The 23,627-nt window shown below is 49.7% G+C and overlaps 2 protein-coding genes across 2 annotated transcripts; one reads left to right on the top strand and one right to left on the bottom strand.

Annotated features, from left to right (window-relative positions):
• Positions 1 to 3,972: 3,972 nt before the first annotated feature.
• On the top strand, positions 3,973 to 5,387 carry SFN (stratifin). The gene has a single exon (XM_055574846.1). The coding sequence runs from the start codon at positions 4,126 to 4,128 to the stop codon at positions 4,870 to 4,872; it is 747 nt and encodes a 248-aa protein (XP_055430821.1). The 5' UTR covers positions 3,973 to 4,125; the 3' UTR covers positions 4,873 to 5,387.
• A 6,426-nt stretch (positions 5,388 to 11,813) lies between these two features.
• GPN2 (GPN-loop GTPase 2) lies at positions 11,814 to 23,575 on the bottom strand. Its single transcript, XM_055574019.1, has 5 exons — positions 22,912 to 23,575; positions 22,185 to 22,341; positions 20,156 to 20,316; positions 16,387 to 16,517; positions 11,814 to 15,169 (listed from the first exon to the last, which is right to left on the bottom strand). The coding sequence occupies exons 1-5, from the start codon at positions 23,320 to 23,322 to the stop codon at positions 15,097 to 15,099; spliced, it is 933 nt and encodes a 310-aa protein (XP_055429994.1). The 5' UTR covers positions 23,323 to 23,575; the 3' UTR covers positions 11,814 to 15,096.
• Positions 23,576 to 23,627: the final 52 nt, after the last annotated feature.

Raw genomic sequence — 23,627 nt, 5'->3', positions numbered from 1 at the left:
CTGATAAATCCACAATCTGCACCTGCCCCATGTCTCTCCCAATCTCTGACTTTTCTGCACCACCTAAGGAATGAAGCTGGCTGCTGTGGAAGGAGGGGATCTTAGAGAAGAAATCTTAATATCAGAGAATGTCATTCAGAGCTAGCAGGGGCTGAGTGATGATCTGTGTTGGCCTCCTTGAACTGATGGGGAAACTGAGGCCAAAAGACAGGAATGGACCTGCTCAAGGCCTTATGATGAAGCTGGGATGCAGTTCCACACCCAGACCTCATTCCATTCTCTTTCCAGTAATTCCACAGTGTGTCCTGGAATGGCCAAGGAGACGTAGGGTACTCTAAACAGCAGTGCCTTGAGGAAAAAAGACTCAGATAGCTGAGTCATTTAAAAGTGATCTAATATCTCTCCCAAAGACAGCCAACTAGTGGAGTGAGCTCTTAGCTGAATAACTGAACTCTTGTTCACAACTAACCATGGGAGAAGGCACCATAGTTTCCCCCCACCTCTCTCTAGTCGAAAAGTTGTGTCCGACCTGAGACCCAATGTACTGTAGCCTGTCAGGCTCCTCTGTCCATGGGATTCTCCAGGCAAGAATACTTGACTGGGTTGCCATTTCCTTCTCCAGGGGATCTTCCTGACCCAGGAATTGAACCCAGGTCTCCTGCACTGCAAGCAGATTCTTTACTGACTGAGCTATGAGGGAAGCCCTTAGTTTCCTCTAAAGTGTCTGCCTATAGTGCATGAGACCCGGGTTCAATCCCTGGGTCGGGAAGATCCCCTGGAGAAGAAAATGGCAACCCACTCCAGTATTCTTGGCTGGAAAATCCCAAGGATGGAGGAGCCTGGTGGGCTACAGTCCATGGGGTCGCAAAGAGTCGGACACGACCGAGCAACTTCACTTTCACTTTCTTTGACTTTAGTTTCCTCTAGTTACCTGATTAATTTGATCATTCCAAGACTGAAAAAAATTTCCAAGGAAGTTCATTCTGAAGTCTAACCAGCATCTCTCCTGCTGCAATCAGAGTCCTGTCCTTGTTCTCAGTGGAGGTAGATAGCAACTGGTTGGTGCCTTCTCTATGCCACAACCCTTCAAAGCCTGTTATTACCAGTTAAGAAGGAGTGGTTGTCTGTGGGACGAGAGGCTTTGATCCTGCGGGTAGGAAGGATGCTCTATGGGAGGGTGGGGAGGTAGCAGGTGGGATGAGGAAAGCCCCTTTGTGCTGCAGACCCCACTCCTGCCCTGCTGACTCAGGCGGCTGACAGTGGAACCCCATGCCCTGTCAGGGCCTGCTGCTTCCTGCCTGCCTGGGCTCCTGGACTTGGGAAAGGGAGGCCTGGAGGCAAAGGGAGGTGCCTGAGACAGGAACTGAGTCAGGACTGACAGGCCAGAGCGGGCAGGAGGTGTTAGGTAGCCTGGCTCCCAAATTCACCCCTGAGCTTCAGCAGGGGAGGGGAAGGAGTGAGGAGACTCCCTTTTCCCTGCCCAACACTGTACTGAGGGCCTGGAGCTCGTGGTGTGAGCCGCCACCAGGTCTCTGGCGAGAGTGGCAGGAAGAGAAGTCTTCCTGCCTTGAGACAGAAACATCTGCAAAATCCCTAGGTCTCCCAGGCCCTGCCCTCCAGGTTTCTAATGTTCTGGAATCTCCAGCTTTCCCCAGGACCTGGGAGAGCCCAGGCTGGATGACTAGTACCAAGGAAGGTCCTCAAGGGCCCAAGGCCTGTGGAGGCCAGAGGAATGTGTGAGCTGGAGAGGGCGGAGGTAGTGCTGAGTGAGTGCCTCTGACCATTCGTTCATCGTCTCTCCAGTTGGGCAGGGTCTGGCCTTTGGTTGAGACTTGGTTTGGGGCCCTTCCTTATTGCATAGAAATCAGCTCCATACTAGTGCTTTAAGTGTGTATGTTTATAATAATAAGGCTCGGTTTTCTTCTCACATGATATTAATAGTTACCCTCCACTCTGCTATGCTTTCCATCAACTCATTTAATGCTCACAACAAGCCCCATTTTTATTCAGGAAAACTGAGGCTCATAGAGGCCAAGTCACTTACCCAAAGCCACAGTAGCTTGTAAGAACTGAACCCAGGCAGTTTATTTCCAAGATTGTAGGCTGTTCTGTCATAGAAAAATAATATACATTCACCATTGATAACCTGAAGATACTAGGAAAGTCAAAGGAAAAAGAAAAACCCACTTAGAATCCTATTACCTAGACATACACTGTAAATTGGTATTCCAGTATGTTTCATTGTTTTCTGTGTCAGTGATCTGATTTAGGCAAAGCCTTCAGGATGGCAAGCCTAAAATCCCTTCTGCTTGCTTCCTTGGAAAACAGGCATCAGCTCAGACATGTCCCTACTTTTCCTTCAAAGAGGCAGATCTCACCTCTGGGCCTCAGAGTTTTGGCCTAAGCCTCCCTCCAGGAGGAGAGAGTGGGTGTTCAGACACCAAGAGGAACTGGAGAGGGACAGGCTTGTGAAATAGTTCTGGTTCAAGCATTAAACTGGCTGGCTCCCAGAGAGAGGAGCCCCGCCCTGAGCCCCATCTGAGCTTTGGCTAGAGGTAGAGCAGACAAGCAGGAACCCACCCTCCTAGGTGCAATGCCAACACCTTTGGGTGAAAATTTCAACTGACACGGAGACAGGGTCTCAGTGAACAGGGACAAAAGATTGGCAACAGAGAAGTCTCCATCTCTGAGGCTTCTGCCAGGAATCAGCAGTGGGGCCGTGGTCAGAGGGAAGGGGCAGGGAAACTTCTGAGATGCAGGCTCACTCAGCTGAAAGGGGGAGGGGAAGGCAGCACTCAGCTGGGACTGCTGCCCCATAAAATGAAATGACATGCGTCACAGCCACCTCCATCTCCTCGGTCCTGTCTTTTCTCCCCAGTTGCTAGCCTTCCCCCCACCTCCTGGTACCCAGCTGGGCAGGGTACCCAGGTGGCCTGCATCCCTGCCTCTGACAGAGGGCAGAGCTGAATTAGGCAGGAAAGTGGAAGCCAGTGAGCTGGGTCCCCACCCTCTGTGCGCCCCCTGACACATGATGGCAGACAGAGGGGGCAGGTGACCTGGTGTGGACAGCCAGAGGGTAAGTCCTCAGACAAGTGGCAACAGGCCACCAACTTGAAAGGGAAAATTGTGCTGTGATGGGTAAGGTATCCAAAAAACCTACTGGGTGACTAATTACAAAGGCTGGGCCAGAGCGTCAGAGGCCGCTTGTTAAACACCTCATTAAGAGGCACTCTGAAAGCTGCCACTTGTGCATTCTGGCAGCTCAGAGGGGACAGGACCCTGAGGAGGAGTGAGGGGTGCAGGGTAGAACCAGTTCAGGTAGACTCCGGAAGAAGCCTGCATGTCACTTTTAAATAGTCTGGAGCTCACAAGTCAAAAGACTTGATGGGAGCAAAGCCAAATTTAGTAGCTGTGTGACTCTGAGCAACTCTCATCTTTCTCTGAGCCTTGGTGTTCCCATCTCTACAGTGGGAGTAGTGTCATAGACCTGCCCATTTCACACAGACATAGCACGTTAGATTAAGTTAGATCATGGGTATGAAGGCGCTTGGGAAGCTACCGCCCCACCTAAACAAAGAGTTATCTCTCCTGAACCAATGGGGGAAACATACCTGGCAGGACTGGGAACCCCAGCCTCTTGCACCTGGCTTATGGGCTCTGCCTAGGCCCATAGAGGCCAGGTAGCTGAAGCCATCCTCAACCCCTGAAAGAACACGGTGAAGGAGGATCTGATTTGAGAAACTGGGACAGCTACCTACGGTAGGCATGTAATAGAAGCCCTGAACCAGAGGGGGCAGCCTGGGGCCTGGAAAGGTGTCGGTGCAGGTGAGGCCAACGCCCAGATCTCTCCCGCTGACAGTCCGGATGACTCACCCCCGGCCCCCGCCTCCCTACCCCCCATCCCAGCCCTTTTGCCTTTAAGGAAGAGCCGGAAAGGGTGTGGGGGCGAAGAGGAGAGGGAGGCAGGTCCAGGGCCCTAGCCCCGCCCTCCACCCCTCCCACCCTTCTCTGGGCCTGGCCTTCCAGCCAAAAGGCGGGCAGAGAGCGGGAGAGGCACAGAACCCGGCCTTGGTTCCGAGGCAGCCAGTTAGCCCGCCGCTTGCCTGTCTGCCTGACCCCAGAGCCATGGAGAGAGCCAGTCTGATCCAGAAGGCCAAGTTGGCCGAGCAGGCCGAACGCTATGAAGACATGGCAGCTTTCATGAAGAGCGCCGTGGAAAAAGGTGAAGAGCTATCCTGCGAAGAGCGCAACCTGCTCTCAGTGGCCTACAAGAACGTGGTGGGTGGCCAGCGGGCGGCGTGGAGGGTCCTGTCCAGTATCGAGCAAAAGAGCAATGAAGAAAGCTCGGAAGAGAAGGGCCCGGAGGTGCAAGAGTACCGGCAGAAGGTGGAGACGGAGCTCCGGGGCGTGTGTGACACGGTGCTGGGCTTGCTGGACACCCACCTCATCAAGGAGGCCGGTGACGCCGAAAGTCGGGTCTTCTACCTGAAAATGAAGGGCGACTACTACCGCTACCTGGCCGAAGTGGCCACTGGTGACGACAAGAAGCGCATCATCGACTCAGCCCGGTCGGCCTACCAGGAGGCCATGGACATCAGCAAGAAGGAGATGCCGCCCACCAACCCCATCCGCCTGGGCCTGGCCCTGAACTTTTCCGTCTTCCACTATGAGATCGCCAACAGCCCCGAGGAAGCCATTTCTCTGGCCAAGACCACCTTCGACGAGGCCATGGCCGACCTGCACACCCTCAGCGAGGACTCCTACAAAGACAGCACCCTCATCATGCAGCTGTTGCGAGACAACCTGACGCTGTGGACGGCCGACAACGCCGGGGAAGAAGGGGGCGAGGCTCCCGAGGAGCCCCAGAGCTGAGCCGCACCCGCTGCACGCCCTGCCCTGCCCTGCCCGCTCCAGTCCCCCACTCCCGGCAGAGAGGACTTGTATGGGGTGGGAGGCCCGACCCTTCTCCCCAAATGCTCTGGCCCAGCTCAGAAAGGCTCCATAGAGAGGAACCAGCAGAGCCGAGGCCCCCCTGGAGCCAGAGGATTCCACGCTTCCAGCTGTCAGGCGCTCCTGGCCACTGGTCATCATCCAGCCCTGCTCTCTGTCTCCACCCCCGACCCCCACTCCAGACCCCGCCCCCACCCCGAACCTGACCACTTCCTCCCCACTCCAACCCCCTCCCGCCCCTGTTACCTATGGTTCTTAGGAATTGAGGAGTGTCCCATCCTTGGAGCTGAAAACCGAACTGTGTGGCAGAGGTTGGTGATGAAAGTGTGTGTGTGTGTGTGTGTGTGTGTGCAGCAACCAAGACCCAGGATGAGAGGGAAAGCATGTCTGCTGGGTGTGACCATGTTTCCTCTCAATAAAATTGCCCTGTGACACTCCTCCTGTCTTTTTCAGTTATTGCGGAAGGGTGGGACAGGGATTGGTGTGTAAGTTATAGAGACCCTGACCTCTTTGGGGCTGGCTCAGTGACCCGCAGGCAAGACTCTGGAGCCAGGAGAGAGGCTGGGGATCCAGCTCTCTCCATCAGGGTCTGGTCACGTCCCCTCAAACTGGTCCTATCCCTGGAGGGTCGGGTGAGCAGCGCAAAGGCGGCTTGAAGACTCCTCTGCCAGGAACGCGGGGTGGGAGGCTGAAGCGCTCAGGTGTGAGGGGACAGTCTCCGGGGTGAGGTCGGAGGGGACGCTGCAGTGAGCAGCACTGAGCACCTCAGACCTGAAAGCGGGGAACAGTCCCATCAGATCTGAGCGGAGGGAAGTTATCACCAGGGGCCGGGTATGACGCCGCCATTAAAAGCACAGGTCTGAGGAGAAGACCGCCTTCCAACGTTCGGAGATGGGGACAAAATAAAACGGGCCGTTGACGAAGAGGCGCAACTTGAGTGCGAAGGGCCACCGAGAGCGGGTTCGGCCGTGGCGGGCCAAGCCCACCGCCTCCGCACCTCAGCTCCCAGCAGCAACGCTCCTTGGCCTGCGGCCGCCTAGTGAAACCCCACCTTCACAGCCTGAGGCCAGAGGCGGGCCCGAGGCTGATGTCATCCAATCGCGGGAAGGAGCTGCTCAGGGTACCGCCCCCGGGACCAGACTGACCAATAGGAGAAGGAGAGGCGGAACTCGCTGGGAGCGTGTTCCCATCGCCCGCCGGGCCCTGCAGGCGCTGGGACGCGCAGCCGGGAGAAGAGGCCCCCGCCACCCGCCGAGTGCCAGGGGCGGAGCTTTCCTGGTTTCACTCGGACGAGTTGCCACCCGCCCGACCCGAGAGCTCTACATCCTCAGTGCAGCGGGACGGGGCGGGGTCGTGCGGAAAAGCAGTCCCCGCCCTCTGAGTCATCCGCTCAACCGGCGGTGCCTGGGCCTGGCCTGGCTGGCAATATGGGCTGGAAAAAGGCCACCAAGGTGTCTCCATCGCACTCTAGAGCCCAAGCAGCCCTGACCTGACCCAGGAGGCTTGGATGTGACTCTCATTGGCTTTGCAGCCCTGTGCTTTGTGCTTCGGAGAAGGCGATGGCACCCCACTCCAGTACTCTTGCCTGGAAAATCCCATGGATGGAGGAGCCTGGTAGGCTGCAGTCCATGGGGTCGCTAAGAGTCAGACATGACTGAGTGACTTCACTTTCGCTTTTCACTTTCATGCATTGGAGAAGGAAATGGCAACCCACTCCAGTGTTCTTGCCTGGAGAATCCCAGGGACGGGGGAGCCTGGTGGGCTGCCGTCTATGGGGTCACACAGAGTCGGACACGACTGAAGTGACTTAGCAGCAGCAGCAGCAGCTTTGTGCTTAGTCTCTCAGTTGTGCCCGACTCTTTGCGACCCCATGGGCTGCAGCCTGCCAGGCTCCTCTGGCCATGCCCTCCTCCAGAGGATTTTCCCAACCCGGGGATGTAACCCAGGTCTCCCGCATTTGCAGGCGGATTCTTTACCGACTGAGCCACCAACCTTGGAAAAGTCATTAACCCCCCTGGGCCTCAGTTTCCTCTTCTGTATCATAAGGGGCTTGAACTAATGGCTTTTTAGTTTGACTCCAAGCCTGCTTTGGCCAAGGTTCTTAACCATGCTTACCTTTTGTCCTTATTTGTGAAGTGAGGATTAAAAAATAGTACCTTCCTCTTAAAAGTTGCTGTGAAATTTGAGAAAAATAAATGTATGTAAAGTAGCCCATAATACATATTTATACATGTTACCTATTATTAATCCTTCCAGCATCGGTAGTCCAGGATTTATCTAGCATTTCTGTGCCAAAAGCAGAATAATCAGGCCCAGTCCTGAGGAACAGCTTTACTGCCAAGGCCAACCTGCCTGATCACTGGATCACCTGAGAATACTGGCCTGACACAAGTGGTCAGTCCTTCACCTGATAATATTGGGGGAACTGAGTCCAGCCTCATCAGGTTCCCCAGAGTCCAAGTTTGGTCACACTCATGGACTAAAAGGCTCTTAATAGAATTTCTAATTCTTCAGGGGAAGCTGGCAGGACCACTCAGATGCTGTCTGGGTCCTTTGTCTCCTCTTTTCAGAAGGGTATTAAGTGTTAAGCTTTCAAACCGGTCAAAGACTCTGAGAAAGAGCAGGTGACTTCCCCTTAGCTTTGGAAGTGACCTGGTTTCTCTTACCAGACAGGTCTGGTGACTTTCTCTTAATGAGGTAGGTCCTGGGAAAGCAAATTCTTTTCTTTTCTCTCTGCATTTGACTTTTGCCTACTCCCTTTATACCACCCATGGTTGCCCTCTATGGGGAAAGAAACAAGCTACTCTAAGGTAGCGTGTTGGTGTTGACAGATTTTAAAAGCAGATGCTATGGTTTGGAATATTACCAGACAGCTAGCTGTGAGCTGCCTTAGGCACCAGCTTCCGAATTGAGTCCCAGACCTTTCTATCTAAAGCTTTCTTAAGGTTACCCAGGGTGGGCCCTCAGTGAGCATTTCTGGTCATCTTTTCCTGGCCTAAATTTGACATTTAAAAATTTTCAGTTCTATACAACCCAACACTGTATATCAACTGTACTTCAATAAAATAAAAAATATTTTTTTTCAGTCCTGCTGCTATTGGGTATGAAATTTCTCTTAGGGTGATAAAATCTTCTTGGATTTAAATAGTGATGATGGAGTAGGAAATGGCAACACATTCCACTATTCTTGCCTGGGAAATTCTATGGACAGAGGAGTTTGGCGGGCTGCAGTCCATGGGGTAGCAAGGAGTCAGAAAAGACTGAGCGACTGAGCATGCAACATGATGGTCACACAATTTTGTGAATATATGGGGGGAAAAAAAAACACTGAACTGTGAACTTTATAGTGAATTTTATGATCTGTGAATTATGCTCAATTAAAAAAAAATAAGCCCCAGAGGGCAAAGTCGGTAAGAATGCAAAGTACCGATGGAAATTTCATGATGGCCACTCTTCTTTTCTCATCATCCTCTCCACTTGATCACTTTCTTCTAAACTTTTCCAAATTTCAAAGCCATCTTCAGGTCAAAAATGACTAGCTACCATTCCTTTCCCTTTAACACATACTGAGCTTTGGATATGCTGCCTAGTCTATCAACTCTTTTCACCTCTTAGGTATATTTATTCAGCCATGGTTTCATATCTATTTGGTTCTACCTCTAGCTTTGCAATTATGTCCTGGGTTTATTTTTTTAACTCCCCAGAGAGCTCCCTTAAAATGGTAACGTTGTCCCATTACTTCTTTCTTCCGAGTCTCCAGCAAGGTTTCATGTACCGGAAGGAGCTCAAAACTTAGTTTTAAAATCATCCTTCCAAATGCCTGGAAACCAGGTTAGTACCAGGTCCTCTACTGTGGAAATGGAAATATGACTAGTTCTGGGATAAAGCAAGGCTGTCTAGACAGAGATTGGGCTCACCAAGAGTCAAGTAAACAGAGTCCTATCCTTTCTGCATTGCTGGATAATCCCCCAGGAAACAGAGACCCAGGGCTTACAAAGATCTTCCTCTTCCAAGAATTTGCCTTGTATGGGGAAAATTTACAACCTAAGATTTCTCGAGAAGGTATCTACTCTTCTCTCTCTTACATGTAGTTACTTCAGAGAGCAAAGTTCAAATTGGCTCTGTCAATCCACAGGAGTAGGTGATGGGAAGCAAGGTGAAGGGGTTAAGGTACTTTATCAGGACTAAATAGGCACCCTAGGAAGGACAAGGCATTGGGGTCAGGCAAGCTACTGTGGTTTCTTCCAAAAAGGCAGAAAGGCAAGAGACTCACACACAAACTTATATACTGCCCAAGTGTCCAGTGCCTTTTTGGAAGAACTTAATTTCAGATGCTTGCACCAAGATTGCTCTTCTGACCAAAAGTCCCTAGTCTTGCTTCTTCCTAGAGAACAGAACACAGTTGTAAGAGCACACAGTGTGACTGCTATATGCCAGGCGGTTTCATACCTTAATCCTCACATATTATCTCCTTGGTTTTGCTTATGAAGAGACTGAAGCTCAGAGCAGCTAAATAACCTAATAATCAAGGTTACACATGACTTATGTGCTCGGGGAGTAGAACAGGTCCAGCTCCAAGGCTCATCATTTTTAAACCACAATGGCTGTTTTCAAACTTTGCTCAGAGGTTTCCCTAGCAGCTGCCACAGGGCACGGGCTCAGTGGTCAGGGGTTCCCCAGTTTCCCCACACTTTGGCTAAAATAGCCACACATATGCCTTTTTTGTATATTGGGAGTTTCATGAGTTAAAAATAAATTTGAAAAGAAACATCTTATGCTATGCTGTCCTGCTCCTATCTTGGACTTTCTAAGAATCAAGAGAGGCTTCTTCCTCTACTTAATCTAAAGCCACCCCAGGGCCCAGCAGAAAGGAGTTGTGTTAAATGAGAAAAAAATGTGTAGTTGACCAATTTCCTGGCTTGTTCTCAAGTTAAGGTTTCCTTAACCTGGTTACACCTTCTGTTTCTTTTCAATTCTTCACCCTGTTCCTAGGGTCTTCACCCCCAGCCCTGCTGTGTGTTGGAGGAGAGGGGTTGAGGAAGGCAGGATTCTGCAGGGCTAAGTCCCCCTCCTCTCACAACCCCCCCTAGCCCCACCTACCCACTGAGTCAGGATCCAGGAATGTCTGTGGGGCAGCAGACAGGTATATCGCCCTGGGGTTGTCAGAGGGCTAATTCATCTCTCATCTCCACCCAATCTTCCCCTTACCGCTCTCTGAAAATTTTTAATTCCTTTTTTTGGCCACAGCTTGCAAGATCTTAGTTTTCCTCCACTGGGGATTGAACCTGGGTCTGCTGGCAGTGAAAGCTCTGAGTCCTAACCACTGGATTACCCAGGAATTCCCGAGAAATATAGAGATTTTTGTCTAGGGATAGAAGAAACCCCAGACTCTGAGAACACAGAGTCTTCAATCTGTGGCTAGGCACAGTGTTTAAAAATACATCAGATTATGGTATTCAATAAATATTTGCTAAAAGAGAAGGCAAGAGGAAGATACATTTCCCCATTTTTCTTCCTCAGACTAAAGTTAACCTGAAATTTCCTTGTCTGACTGTAAAGGGACTGGTTTTTAGCTCAGAATCGATGATGTGACCACGGGTGTGACTTACGAGCTGTCCCAATATGCCTCCTTTGCTGTTTCTGTGACCCCACAGAGCACTGTGGAGGCTCCAGGATTAACGTACAGGCAGAAGTGACAATCCAGAGTGAAGGGAGCGCTAGGGAACATTTCTTGAAGCCGTATTTGGACAGTGAGCACACCACTTTAGATTTGCTTATTTGGGATGACTTTGAAGGGCCCTCTCATCTCCCTCCTCTGTAACTGCTTCAGGGTTTGGGATGGGGAGAAAAAAATTTCGACTTTGCTGTGTTCTAGTCCAGAGCATTTTACCAGTACTCGTATTTTTCACCTCATTTGGGTTCCAAACCCCCAGCCTATCCCTCACAGTCCCTCAGTCTTAGGTCACTTGGAACTTGGGCTTCTGGGACTGTGTGCAGCTTGCCAGACATGGACACAGTGGGTTGGAAGTGAGGTACATGGCTCTCTCCTACCCTCATCAAGCCTGATGCCACTGACGTCTGTGTCATCTGGGACTCAAAGGGGACTGGAAGAAGAGGTGAGCAGCCCAGACCTGACTGAGTAAAAGGTTCAACAATCAGGGGCAAGAGAAGAAAAAGGAGAGGAGAGCTACTCAGCTTGATAGGGAATTTCCCACCAGGATTCTGAGGTGGGTAGGCCTCCCCGCTTCTTTCAAAAACAGGGTGGGCCTGAGTGGTGCTGGGAAGTCACTCCCATCTCTGTCAGAAGCCTTGAGAATCTCTCAGACACTGATGGGAGCCTCATCTTCCCACAGACCCTAATGGGGTCAGGCTTCCTATTCTCAGCCAACTGTGTGTGGGTGAGCGTTTTGCTACTTCAGCAACAGCAGAGGGCATACTGGTTGTGCTTCAGCTCTGTGGGCTTTAGGGTGTCATCCTCACTCCTCAGCCTCTTTGTCCGGGCTGGAAGGCTTTCCAGTGAGCTGTGGTCTCCAATAGGTTCCAAATGCTATCTTCCGATTGTTGGAGGTTCCCAATTCAGAGCCAGGAAATGCACAGGATAGCTGAATGTCAGTGGTTAGCAGAGATGACCAAGAAGGTCCCTTGGAAGACACTAAGGGATGGTTTCCTCCCTTCAGAAGTCACGACTGCCAGGTGAGGTCGGGGCTGAGAAGAGCACTTCCAGACAGGGCCTGTGAGATGTAAGGTGGCGCTTTTCTGGGAGGCATTTTGGGAACATGAACACAGAACCTAGAAAATGTTGGTAATTTTATTTCTAGGACTTATGTATCATAAGTTAAAAGTCAGAGACTCAGACAAAGATGTTAATCACAACATTATTTATAATAGCAAAAAACTGGCAACAACTTAAAGGCTAACCATGGGAGTCTGGATAAACACTGTTTTAACCATACTATAGAATATTATCATGTAGACATTAAAAAAGGTTTTTCTAGTTTTCAACAAGGACCTTCTGTACACACAGGGAGCTCTGCTCAACACCATGTGGCAGGCCTGGACAGGAGGGGAGTTTGGGGGAAAATAGATACATGTGTGTGGCTGAATCCCTTTGCTGTCCACCTGAAACTATCACAACATTGTTAATCAGTTATATTCTAATATAAAAGTTAAAAAAAATTCTAAGATTTTTCTAGTTCTAATTACCTGAAAAAATATTAACTGAAAAAAGGTTATAAAGCAATAACAATATATCCCACATATATAAATGCTATAGCTATCCCTCTGAATGTACAGAAAAATAGACTGAAAGAAAAAAATATATATTTATACATTTGAATAGAAAATTTATTATTTTCATTTTCCAAGTGTTTTCTTTTTCTATCAGGGGGAAAAAAAAAGAAATCTTAAGGACAGTTGTCACTTGCTGCCAAATCGAGGGTAGTCTTTCTCTGGTGGTTTAGTCTTTTAAGTTGTGTCTGACTCTTGTAACCCCATGAACTGTAGCCTGCCAGGCTCCTCTGTCCATGGGATTCTCCAGGCAAGAATACTGGAGTGGGTTGCCATTTCCTTCTCCAGGGAATCTTCCCAACCCAGGAATCGAACCCAGGTCTCCTGTATTACAGGCAGATTCTTTACCAACTGAGCTACAAGAGAAGCCCTAAAGTGAAAGTCATTCAGTCGTGTCCGACTCTTTGCGACCCCACGGACTATACAGTCCATGAATTCTCTAGGCCAGAATACTGGAGTGGGTAGTCTTGCCCTTCTCCAGGGGATCTTCCCAACCCAGGGATCGAACCCAGGTCTCCCGCATTGCAGACAGATTTACCACAAGGAAAGCCCAGTCTTTCTCTGACCCTGCCTATATCACGCTGAGCAGACCTCACCTGGAACCCAGATGCCTCTGCTTTTCTGCATTGTGCTGTCTACCCCGTCCTAACAGGGGAACAGAAAATCATGTTGCTATCAGTGGGACGTGGTCAGAGCTCCATCCACTGGAGGAGACACACCCTTGTTGTCACACCAAGGCCTGAAAATAAAGCCTGGAGTGTTTCCATCCTTCCCCACTCGCTGATGCTGAGGGTGCTTGCATATGAGGCCATAAAGTTCTACATGACGCCTTTCTTCCATCTGGTGTGCTTTGGTGGTGGCTGGGGCCTCTAGTTCGGGGTAAGCATCAAAACCCCTGACTACAACTATTGGTACCAGCTTCAAACACACAGCACCCACCCTCACGCTTTAACTGATGAGGGATTTGTCCAAGAGCCTGGGCGTCATGATCCCGGGCTCCAAGCCTCACAGGTGACTCACAGACAGCCCCAGGCAGTGCCTCCTGGCCTCAGTTTCCCTGGCTTGCCCTGTTGATACTCCCCACCTACTGTGTACAGTGTTAAAAGGGGTGAGGTGCTTTGAACTCCTCAGATGAAAGAGGTGGGGGAAGTAGCACCCAGTTATTATCCTGTATCCTGCCAGGCGTGGGAGTCCAGGTCGACTGCTTTCACACTGTTCCAGTCCGAAGAGCCTCCTTATGGCCCCTTCCTCTCTGCCTTGTGCTCTGATAGCCAAAACTAAGAAAGCAGAGTTCAGTCACCATCTCAAGGCCACTTCAGAACAGTTCTCCCTGATTTACGACTCAGCAATACTCTGCTGCTGCTGCTAAGTCGCTTCAGTCGTGTCCAACTCTGTGCGACCCCATAGAGGGCAGCCCAGCAGGCTCCCTCGTCCCTGGGATTCTCCAGGCAAGAACACTGGAGTGGGTTGCCATTTCATTCTCCAATGCATGAAAGTGAAAAGTGAAAGTGAAGTCGCTTAGTCGTGTCCGACTCTTAGCGACCCCATGGACTGCAGCCTACCAGGCTCCTCTGTCCATGGGATTTTCCAGGCAAGAGTACTGGAGTGCGGTGCCATTGCCTTCTCCCAGGAATACTCTACAGGTGTCTAAATTCTTTCTCATGATTGGCTACAAATCCCGTGGGAGAAGGGGCCGTGACTTTTCACCACTAAGGATTCACCATTTAAGAAGTCAGCAAAGCGAGTGTGAGAGAGCCAGGCTGACCGAGGTTCAAACTCCTCAGTTTTGTTTCCTCATGTAAAGTGGGGTTTAGCACTATTCCCCACCTCATCTGTAGCCCTAGGCGTTCCTGTGAGAGTCATATGAGGACTGTCTGTGTGGAAGCTCTTTGTGAAATGTGAAGCCCATCCCATGTGTTAACAGGCCTGAGTGTCTGCAAATAAGAATACTGGCACAACTGCCATCTGTCCCCTTCTGCCTCCAGGCTACAACTGAAAGAAAATTAAAATTAAAAAAAAAAGAAAAAAGAAAGAAAGCCTGGGGCGCCACCTACTGGTTAAAAATACAAATCATACCCAGCTAGCTGCAACACCCAACCAGAAGCAAGTACCAGAACTTTCAACCTCAAGTCATCGTAATTTTTGCCACAGCCTTCATGATACCATATTATATACTAATATTTTTCTTTCAACAACATATTTTGTATAAATAACTTCATTTTAAAATAAACTTTAATCATTACTATAAATGGAAAACTAATTAACACTTGCCCCTCAAAAGAATAAAACTGTGAAATAAATACAATGAAAATAAAACATTGCAAGATCTGCTAGGAAATGGTGCTTGTGAAAGCTCAGGCTTGAGTTCACTGTTAGTGCTGAAGATGAACAAAGGAGCACCACTGGAGACTGAGTCATCCCCCCAGCATGATCCTGGGCTTGGGGGCGAGCCTGCCCTGGAATACCAAGAAACAGGCCTCTTCTGGGGAAAGGTGGCCTTCCCACGTTCCCACCTCCCTTGGCCAGGGTAGCGGGAAGAAAGTTTGGAAGCCACAAGAAGTAGAAAATAAGCTCTTGTATTGCAGCACATCCCATTACAGCCCAAGTGGGTCAGTGTTGAATGCCCGGTGGCAGCGTCCAGAGCTCACAAGGGTGTGACTGGTGCTCTGCTTGGCGACACGTCTGGTTTCAGGCCAGAAGTCCTCTGCAGGCCTGAGTATCCCCATGCCTGTCTCCCAGCTCTGGCCCGGAGGGCTGCTCTTGGATCTGCTGCCGCTGAGCTGTCCAGCTGGTCACTGGGAGCCGCCACTCCCCCCAGTGCTGGGTCGTGTGTCTCGTCCTCCGGAGCCCAGCTTGCTGCTACAGCTGCATGGCCTCCTGCTCCACCGACTGCTCTGAGGGCGCCAGGTACTTCTCCTGGAGGCCCAGGGTGCTAATGGGGGGCTTGTCAAGGCTGACAGCACAGGCAAGGATGGGGAACTGGTCTGGGCAGGATCTGATCTCTGTGATGCCTGCCTCCCAACTGTGTCTGGCTGTTCCCTTCCTCATAATTATAGCTTCAGGCCATGGGGACCAACTGGTCTGAGAAGTCCCTTGAAGCATCCAGACCCACACGCTCCTCTTTGTGCCTTTTCCCCACAATGCTGAGCAGCAGAGAACTGGAGCATGCCAACCTTCCAGCTCTGAGTTGTGGCACATGCTCTGGAGCCATGCCCCTCAAACATGGCACAGCCTTCAGCTCCCATCCCTGCTACCCACCTGACAAACCTGCCCTCTCCTCTTCCTTTTTTGGCCTCAGTGAGCACAACCACCCCGAAAAGTCAAAGTGTTAGTTGCTTAGTCGTGTCTGACTGCGAACCCATGGACCACAGACCATCAGGCTTCTGTGTCCATGGAATTCTCCAGGCAAGGATACTGGAGTGGGTAGCCATGCCCCTCCAGGAGTCAGAGGTTTTCCCCATCCAGGGATCAAACCTGCGTTGCAGGCACATCCTTTACCATCCAAGCCACCAGGGAAGCCCTACAACCACCCCAACCACCTGGGAGTCTAACTTCTGCTCCACCTCCTTCTATCCTATAACCACCTGGTCACCAGCTCTGGTTGTCTATCTCCTTAGTATTTCCCAGGCCACACCCTTTTTTCTATTCTCATACTAACATTTCATCCGTTCTCACCTGGAGACTAAAAACGCTCCTGCTCCCAATCACATCCCTTAAGTGCACTTTCTGTACTTGGAGGTGCTTTTCAAAAATGAACATCTGACCGCATCACGCTCAGCTCATCGGGAGGATGCTGGTTCCCACCAGCCACCCACAGACCGAAGTCCACACTCCTCCACTGCCCACCTCCCTTGACCACTGCATCTCCCCTTCTCCTTCAGGTTCAAGACACCAGGCAAACTGAAGCCCTCGTGTCTCTCCCAAGTAACCAGTGCCCCTTCATGGCTGGGCCTCTGTATTTGTTGCTCCTTCTGATCAGAGTCCTACTTTATCCTCAGGTACAAACAACCCTGAAGCCTTCCAAGGGACCAGCCACCAGGGAGCCCACTGGCCAACAGGAAACCAGTCATCTGTAAGGGCAGACGTGGCCATTCCTCAGCCTCTGGCCTTCTGCTCTTGGCCATGGTGGAGGCTGGTGAGGAAGGATACGAGGAGAAGTGGAAGTCAGCTCCCATGGCGGCAGACATCATGGCCTCCAGGCTCCGCTGTTCCTGGACCCCAAAGCAGTAGCCATTGGCTTTATCCACAGCCTGCAGCACCTGCTGGATACTCTCCTTGTCCTGAGCAGGGAGGAGAGAAACAGAGGTATGTGGAACTGAGATTGTACCAAACCAACTGCATTCTCCAAATATGCCCCCTCCATCTTGCCTCGAGAAGCCTCTAGTCCATGCAGCTTCCTTGGCCTGGAATATATCTACAGTGTCGCCAGAGGCCCAACTACACCCCTTCTTTCCTGACTGCCAACTCATCCAAATTAGAACAGATAAGCTCCTCCATGCACACTCACCATCCCCTGGGTTGATCCCCACTGTGGCTATGAGCCTACCATCTTACTATTAACAAGTTAGTAACTCCCCCACTGGACTGTGCACCCCTGGAGGTCAGGAACTTGTTTGCCCAGGCATCCCCAGTGCCTGGCACAGCATTTAGCTAACAGCAGGCACCCAGTAAATATGCATGTAACTTATTTGTTCCTCCATATAAAAGTGGTAAGGATGGTCCCTACATCACATGATGGGAAAGAGATCAAAACAGTACATGTAACAGTCCTCAGCACACACACACAATGTCTAATACACAGAGCCTTCAACAAGCTGTAAATTGTACGATTAATATTATAGGGTTCACCTCCTCACTGTAGAGGAGAAAAGTGTGGCATTAAACAGAAGAGACAAGTTCTTTAAGTCCACCACAGCAGAAAGGAATCTAACACGCACCTTTTTCTCCCAGGTTCCCTTTGCAGGGTACAAGGTGAGAGGCACAAGGGTTGGGTACTACTTTGCAAAGTCAACAGTCAGTTGCCCATCTGGAAAGAGCCTGAAAGACTTGTCTCTAGCCTTGGTCAAGTCCCTTGCTGGGGACTTTCTGAACTCATCCATTTTCACACAGAGGAGGTAACATATGTGGAGAGAACCCAGCAAAACAGAACAGATAGGGCCAAAGTCTGGTCCACCCTCTTTACTGGAATCCTGCCTCCCACTGGTCTCGAAACCAATGAGACTGAATGAGAGCTGAGACCAGGACAAAGACTACTGTTCGAGGCCTCTACGCTTCCTATATCCTTGGTCTGGAAGTGCAGTCCCAGGCACGTCAGAGCCGATACCCAAGGGAGGAGTCGTTCCAGTGCCTAGTACAAGCACACCTCGAAGATACTGTGGGTTGGGTTCTAGAGTATTTCAATAAAGCAAATCCCATGATCAAGTGAGTCACATGAATATTTCGGTTTCCCAGTGCATATAAAAGTCGTGTTTATGCTCTACTGTAGTCTACTAAGTGTTCAATTATGTCTAAAAAAAAAAAACCTTAATCAAAAAGTACTTTATTGCTAAAAAATGCTAACTATCATCTGAGCCTTCAGTACGTCATAATCTTTTTGCTGGTTGAGGGTCTTGCCTCCAAGTTGAAGGCTGCTAACTGATCAGGGTGGTGGTGGCTGAAGGCTGAGATGGTTGTGGCAATTTCTTAAAATAAGACAATAGTGAAGTGTGCAGCAGCAATTGACTCTTCTTTTTATGAACCATCTCCCTGTAGCATGCAAAGCTGTTTGACAGCATTTAATAGCATGACAGTAGAACTTCTTTCAAAATTGGAGTCAGTCCTCTGAAACCCTACTGCTACCATATCAACTGAGCTCATGTGATATTCTAAATCCTTTGTTGCCATTTCATTCTTCGCAGTATCTTCACCAGTAGGTCCCATCTCAAGAAACCACTTGCTTTGCTCATCCCTGAGAAGGAACTCATCCATTCAACTTTTTTCATGAGATTGCAGCAATTCAGTCACAGCTTCAGACTCTTCTAATTCTCTTGCCATTTCTACCAATCTGCACTTACTTCCTCCACAGAAGTTTTGAACCCCTCAGAGTCACCCACAAGGGCTGGAATCAACGTTTTCCAAACTCCTTTTAATGTTGATATTTTGACCTGTTCCCATGAATCACAGATGTTCTTAATGACATCTAGAATGGGGATCCTTTCCAGAAGATTTTCAATTTACTTTGCCCAGAACCATGAGCGGAATCACCATCTATGGCCGCTATACCCTTCAGAAATGTATTTTTTAAATACTAAGACTTGAAAGTCAAAACGACTCCTTGATCCATGGGCTGCAGAATGGATGTTGTGTTGGCAGGCATGAAAACTTCTCCATCACAACCCCTGGGTAAACAGGTGTCTTGTCAATGAGCAGTAATATTATGAAAAGCATCTTTTTCTCTGAGTAATAGGTCTCAATAGTGGGCTTAAAATATTTAGTAAAACATGTATACAGATGCGCTGTCATCCAGGCTTTGTTGTTCCATTTATAAAGCACAGATAAAGCAGATTTAACAGAATTCCTAAGGGCCTAGGATTTTCAGAATGGTAAATGAGCTCTGGCTTCAACTTAAAAGTCACGAGATGCATTAGTCCCTAACGAGAGTCAGCCTGTCCTTTGAAGCCAGGCACTGACTCCTCTCTAGCTACAAAGTCCTAGATAACACCTTCCAGTGTAAGGCTGTTTTGTCTACACTGAGAATCTGTTTAGTGACGTCACCTTCATTAATTATCTCAGCGAGATCTTCTGGATCATTTGCTGCAGCTTCTCCTTAGCACTTGCTGCTTTACCTACACTTTCATGTTACTGGGATAGCTTCCTTCCTTAAACCTCAGGAACCAACCTCTGCAAGTTTCAAACTTTTCTTCTGTAGCTTCCTCACCTCTCAGCCTTCAAAGAACAGGAAGGAGCTAGGTAGGGCTTTGCTCTGGATTGGGCTTTGGCTTAAGGAAATGCTATGGCTGGTTTGATCTATTCAGACCTCTAAAACTTTCTTCATATCAGCTTTCTGATATGCTTCTTCGTATCAGCTTTCTGATATGCTGAAAGACTTCTGTTGTGCTTTCTTACTGCTCCTGTGTTCACTGAGCAGCACTTCTGATTTCCTTCATGAATTTTTCCTTTATATTTACAACGTGGCAAACAGTTTGGCACCAGAGGCCTAGCTTTCGGCCTTTCTTAGCTTTTCAACATGGCTTCCTCACTGATTTTAAGTATTTCTACCTTTTAAAGTGAGAGACGTGAAGCTCTTCCTTTCACTTGAACACAGAGACCAGTGTAGGGTTATTAACTGGCCTAATTTCCACATTGCTGTATTTTAGGGAATAAGGTGGCCCAAGGAGAGGGAGCGAGATGCGGGAACAGCCAGTCAGCGAAGCTGTCAAAATACGTGTCAAAATCCACACGCCATCTGTGGATTAAGTTCACTGTCTTATATGGGTGTAGTTGATGGTGCCCCAAACTACTGTAGAAAGTAACATTAAAGATCACTGATCACATATCATCATAACAAATATAATAATAATAATGAAAAAGCTTAAAATATTGTGAGAATCATCAAAGTGTGACATGGAGACATAAAGTGAGCAAATGCTGTTGGAACATACACTTGTTGAATGCAGGGTTGCCACAAACCTGCAATTCATTAAAAAAAAAAAAAAAAAAAAGGCAGTAGCTGTGAAGTACAGTAAAGTGAAGTGCAAAAAAACTGAGATGTCCTTTGGGACTTCTCTGCCAGTCCAGCAGTTAGCACTCTGAGCAGTTAGCACTCTGAGCTTTCACTGTCCAAGGCCCAGGTTCAGTCCCTGGTTGGGGATTCCACAAGTTGCGCAGCATGTCCAAAAAAAAGAGAGAGAGAAAGAAAAAAAAAGAAGTATGCTTGTACCTGAATATTGAGAGGGATGAAGGAGACTAGGCTGTAGTCTTCAATGAGCTGCACCAGTTTCTCGTTGAGCTGCCGGTAGTGGCGGAAGAAAGGATCCGAAGCAAGATGGTCCAGCAGGTAGGAGAGGTCCAGGACCTCTGTGTAGTAGTCCAGGTTGAAGGCTAAAAAGAGAAACTGGTTAGCACAGGGAACTCTATTCAATATCCTGTGATAAAGATAAACCACAATGGAAAAGAATACGAAAAAGAATATATATATATATATATATATATATATATATAACTGAATCACTTTATTAACATTGTAAGTCCATTATATTTCAATTAAAAAAGAAGAAAGAGAAGAGAAACTGGTATTAGGAGCAGTTGGCATCAGGCAAAGACCTGAGAACAGGGAACGTATTTTTTTCTTTCTTCCTTTACCTTCATTCACTCACTCATTCATTCATTAACAAATATTTGTTGAGGCAGTGAAATTAACTTACTAAGAAGAAAACAACTGATTTCACTTGTTGGTTCTGCCATTTACTAGCTCCATGGGCAGTTACCCACCTCATGAGGCTACTGTGAGGATTAACTGCCATAAACCTCAGTGTCTGGTTCAGAGAAGTGCCTGATCAACGGTAATAAGACTGAACATGTACCAATAACACTGCTTGGCCCCTGCCTCACGAGGCTCACAGGCAGGCAGTGCCCCCAGGACCAGGCACACACACTCTAAGTCATTGATCTAGCAAGCTGGCCTCTTGGGAAAATGACTTTCCCTTTCTGGGCCAGTTCCTTCTTAGCATAAAATGAGAAGATCAGAATAGATGACTCAGAGGTCCCTGAATTCAGTTTTATGAATACAAACTTCCTCTTAAGAGAAGGAAAGTGGGCCTTCCCGTATTATCCATTTCTGCCTGGAAGACTCAGGCAGCTGGGAACTCAGCAGGTCTGTCCCAAAGTCAGTTGAGGGAATCTGGCTGTCAGGACCAACTGACTCACACCCTGAGCTCTGCTTTCTGTATTCTTACCAGCCTTGATTAGAAACTGACACCCCTGTGTCTGCAAGGAAGAAAATGTGGGCATTCCAACAAACTTCTTGGATTGCCTGACAGGTATGTTTCTCACTGAGAATGGAGAAACTGCAGCCAGGTACACTGGCACTTAGATTTCCTCTCAGCTAACATGCTAGCTTGGGCTATTCATGTAACTTCTCTGGGTCTCAACTGCCTGATCTGGTGTGTGCCTCCATCTCTTGTGAGGATGACTGGCAAGAGTCAGAGCTAGAAATGCAGAGGACAAACATGGCCATTGGAATGGAGGCTGTGAAGGGGGAGAGAGGCTTGGAAGGACATAAATCTGTACACAGATAAAATGGGGTGTCTGGGCTTGCCAAGAGATGGACCAAGACTCTGGGCTGAGGCGGCCCCTCCAAGGTGCTGACATCCTTCCGTGTCCCGACGGGCACCCAGTCACCCTCCCTGGACAAGGCCCCGACACTTCACTCTCCCCACAACCTCCTTTCAGCTGTTCTCTCCATTCTTTGTGGCTGAAGATGGTATTTAGAGAACTGATGCTCCAGTCAGCAGAGCACTAATTTTGCAGGAGAAAAACGCTGGTTGTTAGAACTCTAGGCAACACCCCTGCCTCGTGCCAGCCTGCTTCTCCCTTTGTTGTTCCCACTTTAATCTGTCCACTGGATCCCCGGTCTAGGGCACTTCTGCCTTGACTGGCTTTTTTTTTTTTTTTTTTTTACTACTCAGCTCAAATGGTACAGTTCATACCCTCCTTCTCATTCACTCACTATGCATCATTTTCTTCTAATTCCTTCATAATACATATCACCATCTGTAGCTCTCTTGTCTCCAAAACCCAGAATAGTATCTGGCACGGAGGGGCACAAAATAAATGAGCAGGGGTCAGATCTGCCTATGGCTACTATCACCAGGCCATACACAGTCCCTGGAAGCGGCTTCCTTCAGCAGAGATCTCTGCATCACTCCAGCCCACCGGCTGCCCTGGGCTGCCAGAACAGGATCTCTTACCCAGCTTCCCATAGTGTTCAATGAGGTCCATCTTGGAGAGAAGGTTGACGTGGGGCAGCTCCACATGCAGCATGGTGGCCAAGGAAGTACACAGTACCGAAATGAACTTGGCAGGGTCTGTGCAATAGTGAGAATCCACCAGGTGAACAGCAGTCAGCTGGGAAGGGAGGAAGCGAAAGGCGTGAGAGTGGCCTAGGGAGGCAGGGAACATTAGGGCCTCTGTCCCTCCCATCAGACTGGGGACTTATGAGGGCAAATGGCAAGTCTTCCCATTAGTCTCCTCCTCCTTCTGTTTCATTCTAACAGCCATTGCTAACCCTTATCCCAGGAGAGGTGGAACACTTTTTCCTACAAGATGCCTTGCACTGAGCCTCCCAGTGGGCGCTGCATCTGACTCCACTGTTTCACTTTCTTTTGCCTACCAAGTCACAACAACAATCATCATGCCACTTTCCACTTAACCCCTTCTATACTCCCAATAATCCCAAACTGGGTAGTGACACATCCATTCTACAGATGAGAAAACAGGTTCAGAGGGATTAAAGTGACTTGTCCAGGACCACATGGTGTGGAGTCAGTGGCAAAGCCAGAATTCGAACTCACACCTGTTTTACTTCAAAGCGTCTGGGCCCCTACCTCACTGAGGGACATGGGGGCGTGGCATCTGTCCTCCTCCCTTTCTCAGTTCTTCCATCTGCAAAATAGGCCCGCCAGACCCCAGACGCACCCTGAGGTCCCACTGCGTCATCTGGGAGAAGATGCTGCGCAAGGCTCCGTGGTGCGTGCAGAGTTCCACTTGGCCAGGGCAGTCGAAGAGAAAGTAGTGGCCGCGCAGGGGGTCGAGCTTGGCACGCAGCCAGTCCAGGTTGGCCTCTAGGTACTCCATGCAGTAGAGCAGGCCGCCGTTGGGGCCCAGCTGCAGCGCGTCCATCACGTCGCCCAGCCCCACCAGCTCGCCCACGTCCACGGCGCACTCGTATGGCAGCCCCTCGTTGGCTGGGTCCAGGTTCACCACCGCCACGCGCCGGCCCAGCGCGCGCAGGAACTCGCTCATGCCCAGACAATACGTGGTCTTCCCCGAGCCCGGCGGGCCGATCACCGCCTGCCCAAACGCCGTGGTCGGAGCGGCTCCCGCCATGGGCGGCCGGCACACGGCTCCGTGCGGAGCAGCTGAGCGCGGCAGGGGAGGGAGGCGGGAGCCACACCAGAGACGAACTCTGAGGGCAACGACGGGATCCCCCAACGTGCGCTTCGCCCCGGGCTGGCCGCGATGCCGGGGGCTCGCCTGAGGAAGAGGAGGGAACCCACGCGCTGTGAGGGGATCAGAAGGCCAGGTACCGACGGGACCTGCACCCGACTTCCGGATGACGTCGGGAAAGCCCGGCCCGGAGAGGAAGTCCCGCCCTCACGGTGACGACACAGCTTGGCGCCGAGAGCTGTGGA

Source organism: Bubalus kerabau, chromosome 3 (genome assembly GCF_029407905.1).
Source record: "Bubalus kerabau isolate K-KA32 ecotype Philippines breed swamp buffalo chromosome 3, PCC_UOA_SB_1v2, whole genome shotgun sequence".
NCBI classification, from domain to species: domain Eukaryota; kingdom Metazoa; phylum Chordata; class Mammalia; order Artiodactyla; family Bovidae; genus Bubalus; species Bubalus kerabau.
This window is presented reverse-complemented; position numbering and strand designations above follow the sequence as displayed.

What these genes read in the sequence shown, in the direction of transcription:
- GPN2 (XM_055574019.1), bottom strand. Translation starts at nt 23,322, where the DNA reads ATGGCGGGAGCCGCTCCGACCACGGCGTTTGGGCAGGCGGTGATCGGC. An exon ending in TGACGCAGTGGGACCTCAGG is followed by an intron (nt 22,342 to 22,911) that starts GTGCGTCTGGGG and finishes CTCCCTTCCCAG; the next exon opens with CTGACTGCTGTTCACCTGGT. An exon ending in TCATCCCTCTCAATATTCAG is followed by an intron (nt 16,518 to 20,155) that starts GTACAAGCATAC and finishes CTCCCTGCTCAG; the next exon opens with GACAAGGAGAGTATCCAGCA.
- SFN (XM_055574846.1), top strand. Translation starts at nt 4,126, where the DNA reads ATGGAGAGAGCCAGTCTGATCCAGAAGGCCAAGTTGGCCGAGCAGGCC.